This window comes from Apteryx rowi, unplaced genomic scaffold, assembly GCF_003343035.1.
Source record: "Apteryx rowi isolate R43461 unplaced genomic scaffold, aptRow1 scaffold_43, whole genome shotgun sequence".
NCBI classification, from domain to species: Eukaryota; Metazoa; Chordata; class Aves; order Apterygiformes; family Apterygidae; genus Apteryx; species Apteryx rowi.
In genome coordinates, this window is record NW_020450683.1 from 1,789,232 (window position 1) to 1,804,299 (window position 15,068).

Genomic DNA, 15,068 nt, shown 5'->3' on the forward strand with positions numbered 1-15,068 from the left:
GTCACCATCCCGCGGGGGTCCCAACCGCGGCGGGCGGGGAGGGGGCAGCCCCCAGGGAACGGCAGCGACGGCAGCGGCCCGTCTCCGCCGCGGCGCCGGGTCGCAGGTTCGAATCCCGGCTCGGCCATCGCTCCGGCGCTGCTTTTTAAGGCAATTTAACGCCTCTTTGGTGGGTTTTTGCACCGCGATCGCCTTCACGCTGTCGGGACGGAGGGCGATCGATGTGAAGAGGAGCCTTCGGAGGCRTTTTATCCGTACCCGGCAGCATCGGGGGGGGGGGGGGAATTTGCCGCTCGGGGAAATCGGCTGCCGCTTAAATGAAGCGCCAGCGAGCGAATTGCCCATTAGCGAGGTGCAAACAAGGCTGCGATTTTGCAGCGCCCCGGGGCTGCGTTTCAGCGGCTCGGAAACGAGCTCCCCCCCCCCCCGCTGCCGACTCGAAGTGGAGGGCGAAAAGAAACGAAGGGAACCAGCACCCCGGTCCCAGGAGGCAAGAAAGCATCACGGGCCGTGCAGGATGAGGCCCCAGCCCAGGAGCCGCGGGAGCCCGGCTGCGCCTTGCCCTGCAGCCCAGCTCCTTCAGGATGGGGCTCGCCACCTTCCCCTTCCTCTTTTCCCCCCGTTATTTATTTAATTTCCCCCGTTATTTATTTAATTTCCCCCAGCTGCCATATCCGCCTGCATCGCCATGGGAATGGCGAGCGGCAGCCGTCTAGACGCTGCGCCCCGGGAGCACCCAGGGGTGCGAGGCCGGACACGGGCCCAGCCGGGCTCCCTCGCTCCACCTGCACCCGGGTGCCTGCTCCCGCTGCCACCCAGGGGTCCCCGATCAGCCCCCGGGGGGGAGAAAGCACCACGGGAGGAAGATGAAAGCTCCTCCGAGGTGGCTATTGCCCCCCCTTGGAGAAGGGAAACTGAGGCACAGCGAGGGATGGCACCAGCGGGAGGACGGGCAGGCAGTCGGAGCGGACCCGGGCTCCCAGCACTGCTCAAGCACCCCACGGCYGGGACCCCAACTCGCTGCCCAGGTCCCCTGTGTCCCCAGCCAGGCTGCATCCATCCGGGATCGCGCGGGCAGGAGATGCCAAAACCTGCGGGCGCCGCCAACGGCGAGACGGATGCTCCCGCCACCCCGCTGGGAACGACGGGCTTAATCCTGATTTACGCCTTGCTACAACGGAGCAACYGCCAGGATGCAAACCCAGTGCTGCTCCCCCCTGCCGGGACAGGCATTAAAAGCAATTTTCCCATGGGAAGCAACAGCAAAAAAAAAAAAGAAAATCCACAATGGGAATTTATCCAGGGAAAGCAGCGGCGGAGCAGCCCTGGCAAAGCTGCCTTCCCTCCAGCACCCGCTTTTCCATTAAACGGCCTCCCAAAGWACCGGCTGGGCCCTCTGGGATCCCAAAATACACGGGAAATGCTTTAAACGGAAAGCGAAACCCCCAACCTTACACAAGCACGGTGCAAGACCGCCAGCAGGCCAAGCGCCGCTTTGCCCACTGCCCGAGCCGCCCGCGGCCCAAAACCCATCCGGATTTGGCTCGCGTCCCGCTCAGCACCGATTCCCAAGCAGGGCAGCTTCGAAACGCCAGCCGGTCCCCGGAAAGGATGTTCCGGCCACCAGGTCCCRCGGCGCCTCGAAGGGCTCCCACAGCAAGGGAATCTCTGCCCTGGGGTGAATTTTAAATTATTTCTCTTCGGCGACCGTCAGCATTTCAAATTCCCCCCCCGTCCATGAGTGAGTTGTTTAAACTTGGAAACCTCTGGCCATTTCATCGCGGCGGGCAACGCACCCGGAAAAAAACCACATCGGTTTGGTGCAACGGCAGCGATGGCTCCGTTTGGGGTCTCCGTGCCAGTGGTATCATGGGCTTTTTTTAAAGGATTTAATCACACAGCAGCTCCGTGGGAACAGGACCGAGCGCCCACGGATGCAGAGGGGAAACTGAGGCACGGGGCTAAAAAACGTGCCTCAGTTTCCCCACTCGAAGGCACACGGAGCCGGCGGGGGGGGGTCCCTAATGAACAGGGATCTCCCAGCCAGGCACCCGGTATGGACTCGCCCTGCGGATGGGGAAACCGAGGCACACGGGGGCGCGCACCCATCCTTGCCTCCACTGGGGAAACTGAGGCACGGGGAGGGGGGGGGGCCCGGCTGCACTGAGAAACCCGGCCAGGGCTCGCGGGCAACCGAAATTGTGATTAATCAAGCGCCTCAATTAGCCACGGGATTAAGCTGAAGCCTCACAGCAGAAAGTCCATTGGCAGCACAGACACTCGGAGGCTGAAAATTAATCAAGACCTAGCGAATCCCCCCCAAAAAACAGGGAAATTGGGACTCGTTCCCAGCTGCAAACCCTCCGGCACCGGCCTGGAAACCCTTCCAGGCGCCTTAGCCACTCCTGAGCATCCTTGCAAGGGGGAAAACAACCTCGGTTTTGCTCAAAAACCGCTCGGTTTCGTGGCATTTGGGCAAAACCCCCGCAGCGGCGGGGACGGGGGAGCAGGCGGCGGGTGTCGCCYGGGCCGCGGGTTCGAATCCCGCCCTCGGCGAAGGAAGCGGCTTGCGAAGCCCCCAGCGGCGCTTCGGGCTTCCCGTTAAAAGGAGCCGTTTGGAGGAGGATTAAGCCGAAAGGCAATTTCCATGCTAATGCTCCCGGTTAAGTTCTTCGGTCCGACATCGGCGCGGAGCGAGAGGTAATTTCCCCCGGATCCTGGCGAGCGACTCAAAGCCGCCGTTCATGCAATCCGATAGAGGGGAGGGGGGGGGAAAAAGAAAGAAAGGAGGAAAAAAAATCCAATTTACCGGCTTCTTTAGTGACACCTTTCCTAATCAATTCTCCCAGGAAAGAAATACTGATTAAAGCCAACCGTATCCCTATGGCAACCGGCAGTCCCTCCTCCCACGGCTGCAAAGAAAACCGGGCGAGGAGGAATCTGCCTGGTAACAGCCGCGCTAACGAGACGGGGGCGCAAAGAATTAATCCGCCGGCGCCGCCGGAGTCGAGCCCGAGCCCGGCCGGCTCCCAAATGTGGGTTTTAGCGACGGGGCTGAGCTGCATCYGAGGGGGAGGCGATGCTCCCGCATCCCCGYGGTGGGGGAAAAAGGGAATTTGTGYGATAAACCCCCGMAGGTTTCCGTTGAATCAAGGTGATTCCCCAGGAGTGGCGATGTCGGAAAAGGGAAAAGCGCTACCCAGCTGCAAAACCCTCCCTGCTGAGCAGCTCCGTCCATCCATCCATCCACTCCAAAGGGTTTTTTCCCCCCCATCCTGCCCCTCYGGGGCGAGCGGACCCCACGCGGGGCACCGCTACCTTTCCCCACCTGAGCATTCTGGATTCGTTGCCAATTCGGCCAATATTGCCGCCTGCTCCATCCCGTTGCATCCCGTCCTTTGCAATGGGCAGGATCCACGCGGTCCATCCCTTCCCCCAAATCGTCTCTTGCTTTTTCCTAGAAAACCCGCAAAAAATCTCTTGCAAAAATCCACAGGCTCTAGGAGCAGCCACTCCACATGGGGATCCCTGCGGGGAAGGGTCGATCCCACCTCTCGACCTGGAAAAAACCCAGGACGCCGATGCTGCTCCCTCCTCTTCCTCCCGTCCCCGGCAAGGGAGGGAATCCAGGTGTCCCAACCCGTCCTTGGCCACCGAGCCGTCGGCCTCGATGACACCGGGCAGCAGTGACGGCAGCCCCTGGAGCTCGCTGCATCCCAGCACCGGGAGGTTTAAACCCGGGATGTTTTCCGCTCTCTGCCCTGCTGCTCCCCTCGGCTTCTCTTTTCCCTGTAATTTCAGCTTCCTTGGGAGACACAGAGCGTGCGTCCTGCCCTCCCGCATTGCCGAGGGAAGCCAAAAGAGCAAGTTCGGATCCGTCGGCACCATCCGACAGCAGTTATCCATCTCCAAGGTGCACACCTCCCCCTTTTCCCATGGGGAAAACAGCCTTCTTTTTCCTATTTCTTGTCCTCGGCRTCCCCCCTCCTCACCCAGGGCCACGGTCACATCTCCTCCTGTTCAGGCAGATCCCAAGGGACAATCCCAGTCTTTCCATGTTGCTTCCAGGTTCGCAACTCCCATCTGCTCCGGCCCCGGTCCCAGCTGCTTTGGGAGCAGGTCGAGCAGCTCCTCCGAGTCACAGCCCATTCCCGAAATGCCCACGGAGGGACCTGCAGCCGCCTTCGGGAARTCATCATGGAAGAAGCCAACACGGACCCCAGCACAGACGTGCATTGGATGCATCCCTCATCCCAGGCCCTGCAGGGTCCGTTCTCATGGAGAAGCCGCTCGGGACACCCGCGGGTGCCAGGAAGGCAACAAGGAGCCGGGCACCTTTGGGATCCGGCCCCACCAGCCAATTCCCTCTAACGACCCCCCGCATCCCTCCAGCAGCAATTCCCTGGCTGCTTTCCCTCGTTTTTCCAAACCTCTATCCCGACCCGCTTAAGACGCAGCGCGACGGTCGTTACGGGCTCCGGGCACGCGTTAAACCCAAGCCACCGTCAGCCAGCGAGAGCCACACGCGACRCTTTCCGGGGGTGTTTTTAAGGAGAAAGGACGGCGTTAGCGTTAATTACGATTATTTAGCAACTCGGTAACGAGCCCAGCAGGGACTTTGCCTTAAATCAGCCCTGGGTTTCTGGCCAAACTCCAGCCCAGGTAATTGCTTTTTGGCTCCATAAATCACCTCTTTCCATGGATCACCTAGGGTAGGCACCCTACTTTTTTTTTTCCTCCTTTTTCCCCCCCTTTTTTAAGCTCCGGGCAGGAGATCGTGCTTGTCCAACACTGTACATTGCCAGGGAGCCTCCTGGCCCCAGCAGCACTGGATTCCTCCCCGGCGCTGGTCGCATTTTACCGGCAAAGCCTGAATTTAGGGATCCCCTTTTGGGGGCTTTTCCCCCAGGAACCGAAAGGCACGGTCCCATCCTGCCCGCGGGATCTGGCCATTTCCCGCGCCGCCCCCAGCACCCGCGGGCTCCTCGGGCTGGAAGGAAGGATGCTGCTCCTGCAGGGATGGACGAGAAGAGGCGATTCCCGCTCTTCCTCGGTTATTTCCCCTCTAGGTGCCATCGCTCAGTGGCGATCTGAGCGGCCGGCATCCCGTCTTCCCTCTATGGGAGCTCGCCGTGACCGCCGGCACGTTATTAAACGCCRCGATTAGCGGCGGCGGCGGGCGGGAGCTCGTTAGAGCCTCCTTAAACAGCCATAAAAATTGCTTTTATTAATCAGTTATTTCTCCTTCCGCACCCACCGCATTAAGCTGGCGCGATATGCTGCCACTCCGCGAGCGGGAAACGACCCCGACGGAGGCTCCGATCCCTCCCGGCTGTGCGGGCGACCGGATCGGGATTTTTTCCCATTCGCTTTTGCTGAATCCCTTGGCTCCGTGGATCCGTGGGGTGGTGGATGGGGAGCTCGGAGGCCGGGAGCTGTCCCAACACCGGCCGGCCCCGAASGGGAGATGCATCGCTACAGGGGGACAGCGTGGGACCTTCCCCAAGCCCACAGGTCCCATCAGGACGGACACARGGACAGACGAGGGCTCCGAGCAGCGGTGATGCCCCTCGTTAGGGCTCGTTTGGTGCCGACAACGCAGCCAGGGCGAGAAGGCAAGGGGGCTTCCCGAAATGCGATCCCCTCTTTCCCCCTCCGGTGCCGCGGGTGCTTGCGGCACGGGTGCCTTTCTGGAGGCTGCTCCTRTGTTGGGGCATCCCGAATCCACCCRAGTCTTGCACCGTGCACCCCCAAAATCGGCCTTTCCTAATCAATCGGGATTTATCGAGCAGCTCGTAACAGTAACGAGCCRCCGCGACCAAATTAAATCCTTGCTCGGAGTCACCAAGTCAGAGACACGATGGAGCTTCCCAGGGGATGGTGCTGGTCCTGCACGTGATGAACCATCCCTTGGATGCCACCCTGTCCTCCTTGGACAGCCCCGGGTGGCTTCATCCCTGCACCTCTGGGCAAAACAGGAATAAGGTCCCACGAGGTCCCCCMGGAGAAAGGCTTAAGGAGAAGGAACCCGATTTCACCCCGTGATCGGYGACCAGGGGAGCTTTGCTGCGAGCCGGGCTCCGAGGTGGCCACGAGCTGCTGCCAGGAAGCCACCAAGTCACGGCAGCCTCCCACCCCGCCGCTGCCCGGGAGTGGGGACCCGAGGAAGAAGAAGGCTCAGCTGCCACTGCAAGCTTGGGTTGGCAGCCAGATCTTCTGGGTCAGCAGGGATTTCCCAGGAGTTTCCCCAAATTTCAGCCCACCGGAGGCATCCGGCCACCCATCCCTTTGGCCTTGCAGCAGGGCAAAGCGCAGGGGCAAGAGCAGCTCCGGGGACAGCTCGGGACGGTGCATCCSGCTGCCGTCCTGGGGATGGGACGCCGGAGCCGGCTCCCTTGGGTGTCAGGTCCCCCCAAGCGAGACGGGGATATGGCCACGGGGTCACCGAAACGCTTSCGCCAGGGTCCGGCGAGCACCAGCTTGCGCATCCAGATCTCCTCTCCCAATCACGCAGGCACCCGCCCGCCGGAAAGGATTCGCGGCAAAGCCGCCTGCCCAACCCAGCGCTGCACCCGGTGATCCCACGGGATGGGGTGCTGGGTCCCCCRCCAGTGGATGCGGTTCAAGGCACCGAGACCCAGCTCTCCCCACGCCTCCGCTCCCTGGCTATTTATTCCCGTGAACGAGGAGGGGAGGACGCGTGTGGGGGTGAGACACAAGAGATTAACAAGGACGCGGATCGGAGATGCTCCAGGAACAGGCTGGAAGCCCCCCCGTCTCCAGCCCCCGGGGAGAAGAGGTGCCTGGTGATGCCCAGCACCTCCGTGACACCAAGCACCCACTATCCACAGGTGTTGTGGGATCTCAGCACCTCCGGAGACCAAAGCCAAGAGCAGGACCATGGCCAAATGCTCGGCCGGAGGCAGCCCCTGCCCTGCAAGCACATAGGAATGCAGCTGAAAGTGTCCTCTGCTCCCACCCCCAGCACCCCAGGACCCTCCGGGGTGGGAGTTGCATCCCCACAGCCATCAGCCACAAGACACCTGCATTTCTCATGTGCTGGAACAACCCTGGGGCAGAGCCAAGGGGTTTCCCACATCCCCTTCCACCAAGGTCTTTCCTGCTTGCATTCCCCAGCAAAAAAAACACAAAAAAAGAAAAAATAACAGAGCAAACAACAAGACACTTCAGCCACCCAAGCTCCAGACACATAGGGACCCTTCCCAATGCACATGCCCGGCTAARCACCAGGAGAAACCCTCCAGGAGGAGAAATACCTGCAGCCAACAGCTCCTTTCCCCACCGCTGCCACGAGGAGCGAGCGATGCCCAGCCTGCGAGGAGCAGCGCGTGCACGAGGCTTCATCGCACGCTGTCCCTCAGCAGCTAAATTCCAGAAGCAGCGAGATACCTCCACGTCCTGCAACCACCTCCACGTCCTGCAACACCAGCAGCCTGGAAGAGCATCAGCCCCAGGCGACTGGGCTGCACTGATTTATACTGGTTTCCCCCGCGTCCCCGCTCCCCGTGCAGCCCTGTTTGCTGCGATGCTGCCGGCAGGGAGGGTCCGGCCAGGTGCAGGAGTGAAAGGAGAAGGTTGTCACGTCGATCTGACGGTGGGAAGAGCCCGGAGTGGCTGAGAGCGTTAATTAGTGCCCTAATTAAGGCAATTATGGCATCCGAGCTTGGCGCGGATGTGAGCATCCCCGTCCTGCCTCGGTTTGTGTCCCCCGCGCACGGCGGCACGGCTTGGACCCGGGCAGGCTGGCTGTGTCCCCCTGCGCGGTTTGCTCYGGATGAGGCCCCGCTTTGGGCAATGGGGGTGACGAGGGTGCTGGGACACCCGGCCAGGCCTCGGCCTGATGCCAGCATCCGGCTGTTTCCCATAGGATCCCGCTCCTCGGAGCAGGCCGGTTGCGGAGCCGAGCAGCAGGCGCCCGCAGCCGGTCCCCAAACGCGTAGCTCCCCCAAACGCCCCGCTGCTAATTTGGGAGCCGAAGAAGGCACCAAGGTTTTGGGGGAAGAGCTGGTCCACAGGGTTGTCCGCCTCCGAACCCCCCGGAGCCTTTCCAAAGTGGGGTGTCCTGGAGCGTGGGAGTCGGGGCGCCGAGCCAGGGTGCTGCCCCGGCTAAGCGGGGCTCCCTGTAAAACGGGACTGGCTGATCCTCCGTGCCGGGATTAGGGTGCTGTACGCTGGTGCGGAGCGGAGCGGGGCGGCCCCGGGGTGCTGCGCGGGCTGATGCCTGAGTTCGGTGCCGCTGCTCCCGGCTCCAGCGGAGAGATCCTCACACCTGGCACGTCTCCTGTTGTATTTTACTCCCTTTCCTGGGCTCCTGGTACGTTCAGGTCCTGTGTCCAGCGCTCCGTATCGCTCGCGGGATCGGCGGGCGATGCAYGTGCCACAGGCGGGTCATCCCTGGCCGCTTCCAGCATCCCTGGGCAAGGGATCGCCGGGTCGGGAGCTCAGCGCCTGGCTCTGCCGCGGGYGATACGTGCAGGCACGGTGGATAGTCCTGCCTCTCCGTACGGCTTTCTGCCGTGTCCCGGCGTCTCCTTGCTGGGGACGGCCGGGAGCATCGCCACGTGGCCTTGGTCATGTCACTTAGCCCCTGCGAGCCTGAGCTGCCCGCCGGCGAGGGAGAGCAGCCCAACGCAGCCCCTCCGGCAGCTGCCGGCTTGTCCCCAGCGGGGACCAGGGTCACCTGGCGTGGTGACCGGCCGTGCCGAGAGCTGCCCACTTTGGCGGTTCACGCCGGATCATCGCCTGCCCCAGCGTGGAGAAGCCAAAACGTGCGGAATTTCCCGGCCAATGGCACGCGGGCAGTTATTAATATTATTAATAAACCAGTCGGGGCTTTAACGTCCTGCTTAAATACGATCAGGCTGCTCGGCGCCAACTTTGCCTTTCCAATTTTTCCAGGCTGTTACACATGTATTTTGAAAATTGAAATGAAGAGTTGCTCTGAAGTGTGTGTGGGGTGGGGGGAGAAACCCCTCCGGTGGCCCCATCCTGAGCCGTCCTGCCTGCTCCGAGCTCCCTGCGGCGCTCGGGCTGGGTTTTTCCTCCCCAAATACATCTCCCCCTGGGAGATGCCGTGCCCAGCATCCTCCTGGTGCCCAGCATCCTCCCGGTACCCAGCGCTGGCCGTGCTCGGCATCATCCCACGGGCATCACCCAGGGCTTGCTGCAGCCTCCGCACCATTTTCCGTCTCCATCTCGCCCATCCCAGCTCAGGGCGACATTGGCTTGATTTCTCCATGGTTGGAGGCAACGTATGAGTTGACCTAATCCTTCCTGACAGCATCTCCTGGGCTTGCTTTGATTCCCAGCATGGACCTGGCTGTGGAGGCTCGGGGTGGCCCCGATGGACGGGACGCGGGTTCGCTGTCAGCCGCTCCGCGGATGTCGAAYGCTTGAATTTCGGCACGGCGGAGTTTGAGCTGTCTCAGCCCAAATCCTTCTCCCTTCTCAATCACTGTGATCCTCCAGCTCCCCGGAGAAACGTGGGAAAGAAGAGCTGACACCTCCACGTAAATTGTCAGGGGGGAAAAATGAATATATTGGTGTCTGAACGGGCAGAGATGAACTGGAGGAGAGTGGCTCTCCCCATTTCCCAGATGGGAAAACTGAGGCACGGAGCACGGAGCCGGCCGAGGAGCCCCTCTGGCCCAGCCGAACGCGGGCGGACACCTCCGTGTGCTGCCTCCTACATCCCGCTGCCCTCCCAGAGCCGGGATCAGCCCCAGGCCCGGTCACCCCCTCCGTCGCCAGCCCCCAAATCCCCCCCTTCCCGCCGGCTCCCGGCTCTTCGAGACGTTTGCACTTGCGAAACATCTCACCCGGGCAGCGAAGCTCCTCTTCGGCATCTCTGCCCTCGGCTGGCAAAAAGGTTTCTCAGCCCAAATTATGCCAATTAGGCTCGGCCTCCGGAGTCGCCCCTCGGGCGCTCGCCTTCGGCAGTAATTATCTCCCTCCCAGGAGCTCGTCAAGAGGCCGAGTCCGGAGTTTGCGAATAAATAAAACAGAGAGGATCCAGGCCAAGACGTTTATCGATCCGCTGGCTCGGAGCCGCCGCTTCGCTCCGCGGCGATGCAAGCGCGTGCGAACGCCGCCGGGCCGGGCCGATAAATAACCCGGCGCCGTCTTTCCAATCTTTCCGTGAAGCGCTTCGGGCTGGGAAGGAGGGAGGCGTCAGGGCTTTTTCCCCCCCTCGGCCGGCCGATGGCCCCGCTTCCCGGCAGCGATCTTCCTTCCTTTTCCCACGCCACCGCGAGGAGCCAGCCCTCCCCGCAAGCCGCCGGCTGGCTAAATCTCCGCTGGCGCTAACGCTGAGCCGAGCTACAGCCGCCTCCTYGGGGCCGCGTGGATTTTTCGCTGCGCTCATTAATATTATTATTATTAATATTTTCCCCTAAGCCAAAGCCGCGCGGGACTAAAGCAAATTGCTTATCGGCACCGATTCGGTCAGCTCCGTCACTTTTCCCGGCCGGATTTGTGAGCTCATGGAGAAACCAGCCTGAGCTCCGCTGGATGAGACTCTTTTCCCGTCTTTCTGCCTTTGCCGAGCCCCTCGTGCCCGGCCGGAGCGGCGCTGGCGTCGAGCCCGGCTGCCCCCAGCTTTCTGCATCGCTCCAGGCGTTTCGCCCCGCGCTTGGCCCTCGAGGACATTTTTTCCAGCCCTCCGAATCGCTCCCGGCTTCCTTACCAAGGATTTAGGGAGAGTCGCAGCCGGTCGCTTTAACGCTGCCGACGAGCGATGCGAATATTAAAAAAATCCCCGAGCGCCAAGAGCGGCTTTAATTGAGCCCCGTAACGCTCCTCCTACCCCGCCGAGCCTGGAGCGCCGGCAGCCGACGCTCTTCACATGAATAATTCAAACGCGCATATGCATATGGATATATACGCCAGAGGATGCTTATAGATGTATGTATGGGAGGATGCATGCGCGTGTCCGTCTGTCCGGGCGGTTGCTCGGGTCGGGACTTTCGGCGCCCGCCCTGGGGCTCCCGTAACACCCGCCGTGCTCAAAAGCCGCGTGCCAGGCTCCGGAGCATCCCGGCGTGCCGGCTGCGGGGTGCCGGCGGACCCCTCGGCGGATCCCCGAAATCCGATTTCCATGGCAACCATGCAAATGCGACGGCTTTCCGTAATCATTAGGGAGCGGCGGCGAGCAGCGACTGCAGCAGATTACATGCCCATTACCGGCAGTCGCGGCTTCGGAGCGCGGGTAATTATACCTAATTGGGCATTTAATTGTGTAATTGAAAAGCCACATGGAGAGTTCGGGCCGGGCTCCTGGTCCCGCGCTGGCGGGAACGCGGCCGGGGGCTCAGCACCGGCCCCGGCTGGCCTCGAGCCGATGGGAATTGCGCCGGGATGAAAAATTCCCGCGGGTGTTGGAGGTGCTCGACTCGGGGCCGGAGCTGCTGTCGGAGCGGCCAAAAGTTCCCCCGTCCTCTAGTTCCCACTGCGGGAATGAGCGGCATCAGGTCGTATCCTGGACAACATCCCGCACCCGGCTGGATCCTGCAGGGCCTCTGTGCCTGGCAGGTCACATCCTGACGTCCCGTTTCGCTGCCTCTGACGGGATTCGGGTATCCAGCAGCACTGCGCCTGCCCCCCCGCAGCGAGGTGCTCTGCAACCGACACCACTAGCCTTCAGAGTGAACAAGCGCTCCTCAACTCCACGCCTCCGGGCGCCTGCTGGCACCGGCAGCAGGTTCGTTTTTCATCCCCCTCCGGCTTAGCGGCTTTCACCTTCCCACAAAGAAAACATAAATTCTCCTGACAACAACAGGCTTCCCAGAGAAAGGCCAGTTTAATAAGCAATCATGAAGCAGCAAAATCCACCTTTTCCCTGCCGTCCCCGGAGCCAACACCGGAGTCCGGCGGCCTCGAGAAGTCAGTCCTCTCCCGTCTCCCGTTCTTATTCCCGGCACGCTGAGTGTTGCAACCCGGCGGCCGGGTGACCATCCGCGGGCACCCAGCAACCTCCCGCTCCRGCTCCCGACGGCATCCAGGGGGAGCGAGCAGTGCCCAGCCAGCCCCGACGTTCCCGCAGGCACCCGCTCGCCCCRGCAGCCGGGTCGGCGCCGGTGGAAAAGCCAAGGGGTTTCGCGGACTTGCCGCCACCCGTCCGGCGGAGTCACTTCCATGGCCACGTGTTTGCAGCAGGACATGCTGATGGGACTCGTAGTCCTCGCTGTCCCGGCACCTCGAGGTCGAGCTGCCGGTGCCCGGATGGGCAGGGTGATACCTAGGTGCTCCCAGACCCCCAGGACGGCACCTTTCTCCTCCTCCGAGCCCGCTGGCCGGCAGCTGGATGTGCCACAGCAAGGTCGCTCCATCCACGCATGGGCAACCAGGTGGGACCCTTGGGTTCCTCCATCGCTGTGCCCATTTCCATGCCGGGGAGCGTTCGCGATGACTCGCGGCGCCCCTTCTCCCATGAGGGGACCAGCTCTTGGCTCTGCTGCGAGACCTTGCCCCTGCCCGGCCCCACGGCCACGGCCCCGCTCCAGCTCCCAGGGCACCTCCATAAGTTCATCAGGATRCAAGCTGCTACCTTCTGGCAGCGCGGAGCCGGTAATGAGTCTCGCCGGGTGGCATGGAGGCTGCCAGCCAACGTTGCCTCCGGAAACTCCAGCCAGCACACACACGTGCTCCGGAGCCTGCCCAACTGACCTCAGAGGGCGCATTTGGAAGAGAAGGGTGAGGGGAGGACGGCGGGAGCGGGCTGGGAGACCCTGATGGAGCTCAGCCCTCTGTTTCCCCATCGCAGCAGGGACCACGGAGACCTGCTGCCCTTGACTCATCTCTCATCGCGTCCTGAGCCCTGCCGCGGGGAGCCGGTTGCGCCCGTAGACCGCGGCGGAYGCTTTGCCAAGCCGGCGTTACAGGATGGGCCTCCCAGGTGTTGCCCAGGGGGGGTCTTGTGGAAAAGCCGCTAAGGGACAATTTCTGAGCCGAGCCTCCAGAGACGTCCATCCTCACCGCAGCAGCAGTAGGACGCACGTAGCAAGAGCTTCCAGGAGAAAGCCTGGCCTGAGCCTGTATGGCAAAGTTTCTCCGTGTAGCCCCAGGAGCTGCTCTACCAACCCTAGGAGTTCGCCCCAATAATGAAACAAACAGGCTGAAATCTTCTCCCTCTACAGACCTGGAACGTTTCCCTCCAGAACGGAYGCCAGCAAGGCTGCTTGGGAGCTGAGCGGTGAAAAAAAAGTGACCGAAAGCCAGGAAACTCCCGCTACGCAAGGAAAATACCCATCATTTTGGAATAATTGCAAAGCGAACCTTTACAGAGCGAACCGGAGCAAGGAGGGGAAGTTTCCAGGCACGAGCCAGCAAAGGCGATTCCTGCTGGACGTGGCAGGGCTTCAGCCGGGGCCACCAYGAGCAAGGTCGGCTCCGACGAGCGGCTCCAGGCGACAGCGCGAGGCAAAAACGCGGAGCCCGCGGGGCAGCCCCGCGCTGGCACCGCTTCTCCCTTCCCCTGCTAGACGATTTGCTTCAAAGCTTCCCACAACCCTCGGGAAAGACRTTCCCCCATGTTTTAAAAAGATACGAAGGACTCTACAGCCACTGCCGTCTGGAAGGATAAGAAGATCRACGATATTAAACCTGGGAAGCAACTGCTTGACAGCAGGACGCCACCATCGTCTCCAAACCTCTCTGCAAGAGCAGATACCGAGCCAGTATCAATCACATACATCACCGCCTTTATCAACACAGCTCCGAGTGGAGCGGCTGCCGCCACCGCGATTGCGGGAACCCTGTCAACCTCCCTTCTCCTTGCGATCCACAGGGACATCGCAGGCTGAGCAGCCAGCATTTCGGCAATTCCCCCCCGTTTTCCTTGCCACCACGAGTCCCCGGTAGTCAGCGAAGAGCCGTGGTGGCAAGCCAGCTTGGAAGGCGCCTCTTCGCCGTTGGGTTCCTCTGTTAACAAACCACCCGTCCGGGGAAGCGCCTTGATAATTAATTACAACCTCCTTGGCTCTGGTTTTATCAGAGACCCCCCCGAGCACCCCACCTGCTCCCTTCACCGGGCCCTCTGTCGCCGGCCTGATGAAGATTGATTCGCGCGCGGTGAAAAGCGTGACACGTAATTATCGCAAATATCAACAACCCGATTAAAACGAAACCTGCCGATTTTCGCTTCCCTGCCCATTTTCGCTTCCCCCAAGCACGCGAGCTTCCCCAACCCGCAGGCACACCGGCCCCTTTAGAAGGCAGGAGAGTTTGCAAAGTGCTGGCTGCGGTTTTAAGTTTCGCTATTGCCGTGTCTCGGGCAGCCCGTCTTAGAGGTACCCGCACCCCGAGAAACACCTTTCGAGCCACCCGCTGCAGGATCTGCAGCTCCCCCGCCAAGAGCTAACTTCGAGGGCAGAGATTGCAGTTGGAAACAAAGCTCACACCTGCTCGAGAAAGATCCCCCGGCACCGACAACACGGGGAACTGTTTCAAATCCATCTCTCCTTCTGCAACTCCAGCGAGCACTGGATGGAGGCAGGGGAGGAGGGTCACATTTCTTTTCTCTTTGCTCCTCTTTTTTTTTGGGGGGGGGAAGGGGGGTCGCATTCAAGCATCCCCAGGCCGGTCCGCCAGCAAGGTCACCGCCGAGACGGAGTGGGGAATAGCGGCAGGGAAGGTTTCGCACAAAGCACAGCCCGGCATGCTGATGAGCGCACGGCCCCTCGCCTTACCAGCTGCAGGCAGCAGAATCCAACCAGCGTACATCTCCCATTGCATCTCCCCATGGTTTCGCAGCCGGAGCCGCGGATTTCCCCCACCGTGGCGGCGCGGCGCCTTCCTCCAGCTTTCACCAGCCGAAACACCGCTCGCGGAGCATCAGGAGGCCACCGGCAACATGTCCCGTTCTCCAGGCGCCGGCCAGCGCGGCTACTTTCTCCCCGGCAGCGCTGCCGTCTCCCGCATCCTGCCGGGTTAGCACACAAGCAAGGCTGCGCTCAGGCGGGGGCATCGCCCCCCCCCCCGAGCCCGCCTCCCTCCCCCGAGCCCGTTACGGCCCCATCGGCCGGCGCCGGCCCCCCGCGGCCGCTCGCACC

The 15,068-nt window shown here is 61.8% G+C and overlaps 1 protein-coding gene across 1 annotated transcript in view; it reads right to left on the reverse strand.

The window, feature by feature from the left end:
* NKAIN1 (sodium/potassium transporting ATPase interacting 1) overlaps nucleotides 1-14,801 on the reverse strand; it is a 22,627-nt gene extending 7,826 nt beyond the window's left edge. Inside the window, exon 1 of the mRNA XM_026076350.1 lies at nucleotides 14,706-14,801. Coding sequence (XP_025932135.1) covers nucleotides 14,706-14,759 — 54 coding nt within the window. The 5' untranslated portion in view covers nucleotides 14,760-14,801. The remainder of the gene's footprint in view (nucleotides 1-14,705) is intronic.
* Between the last annotated feature and the right edge of the window lie 267 nt (nucleotides 14,802-15,068).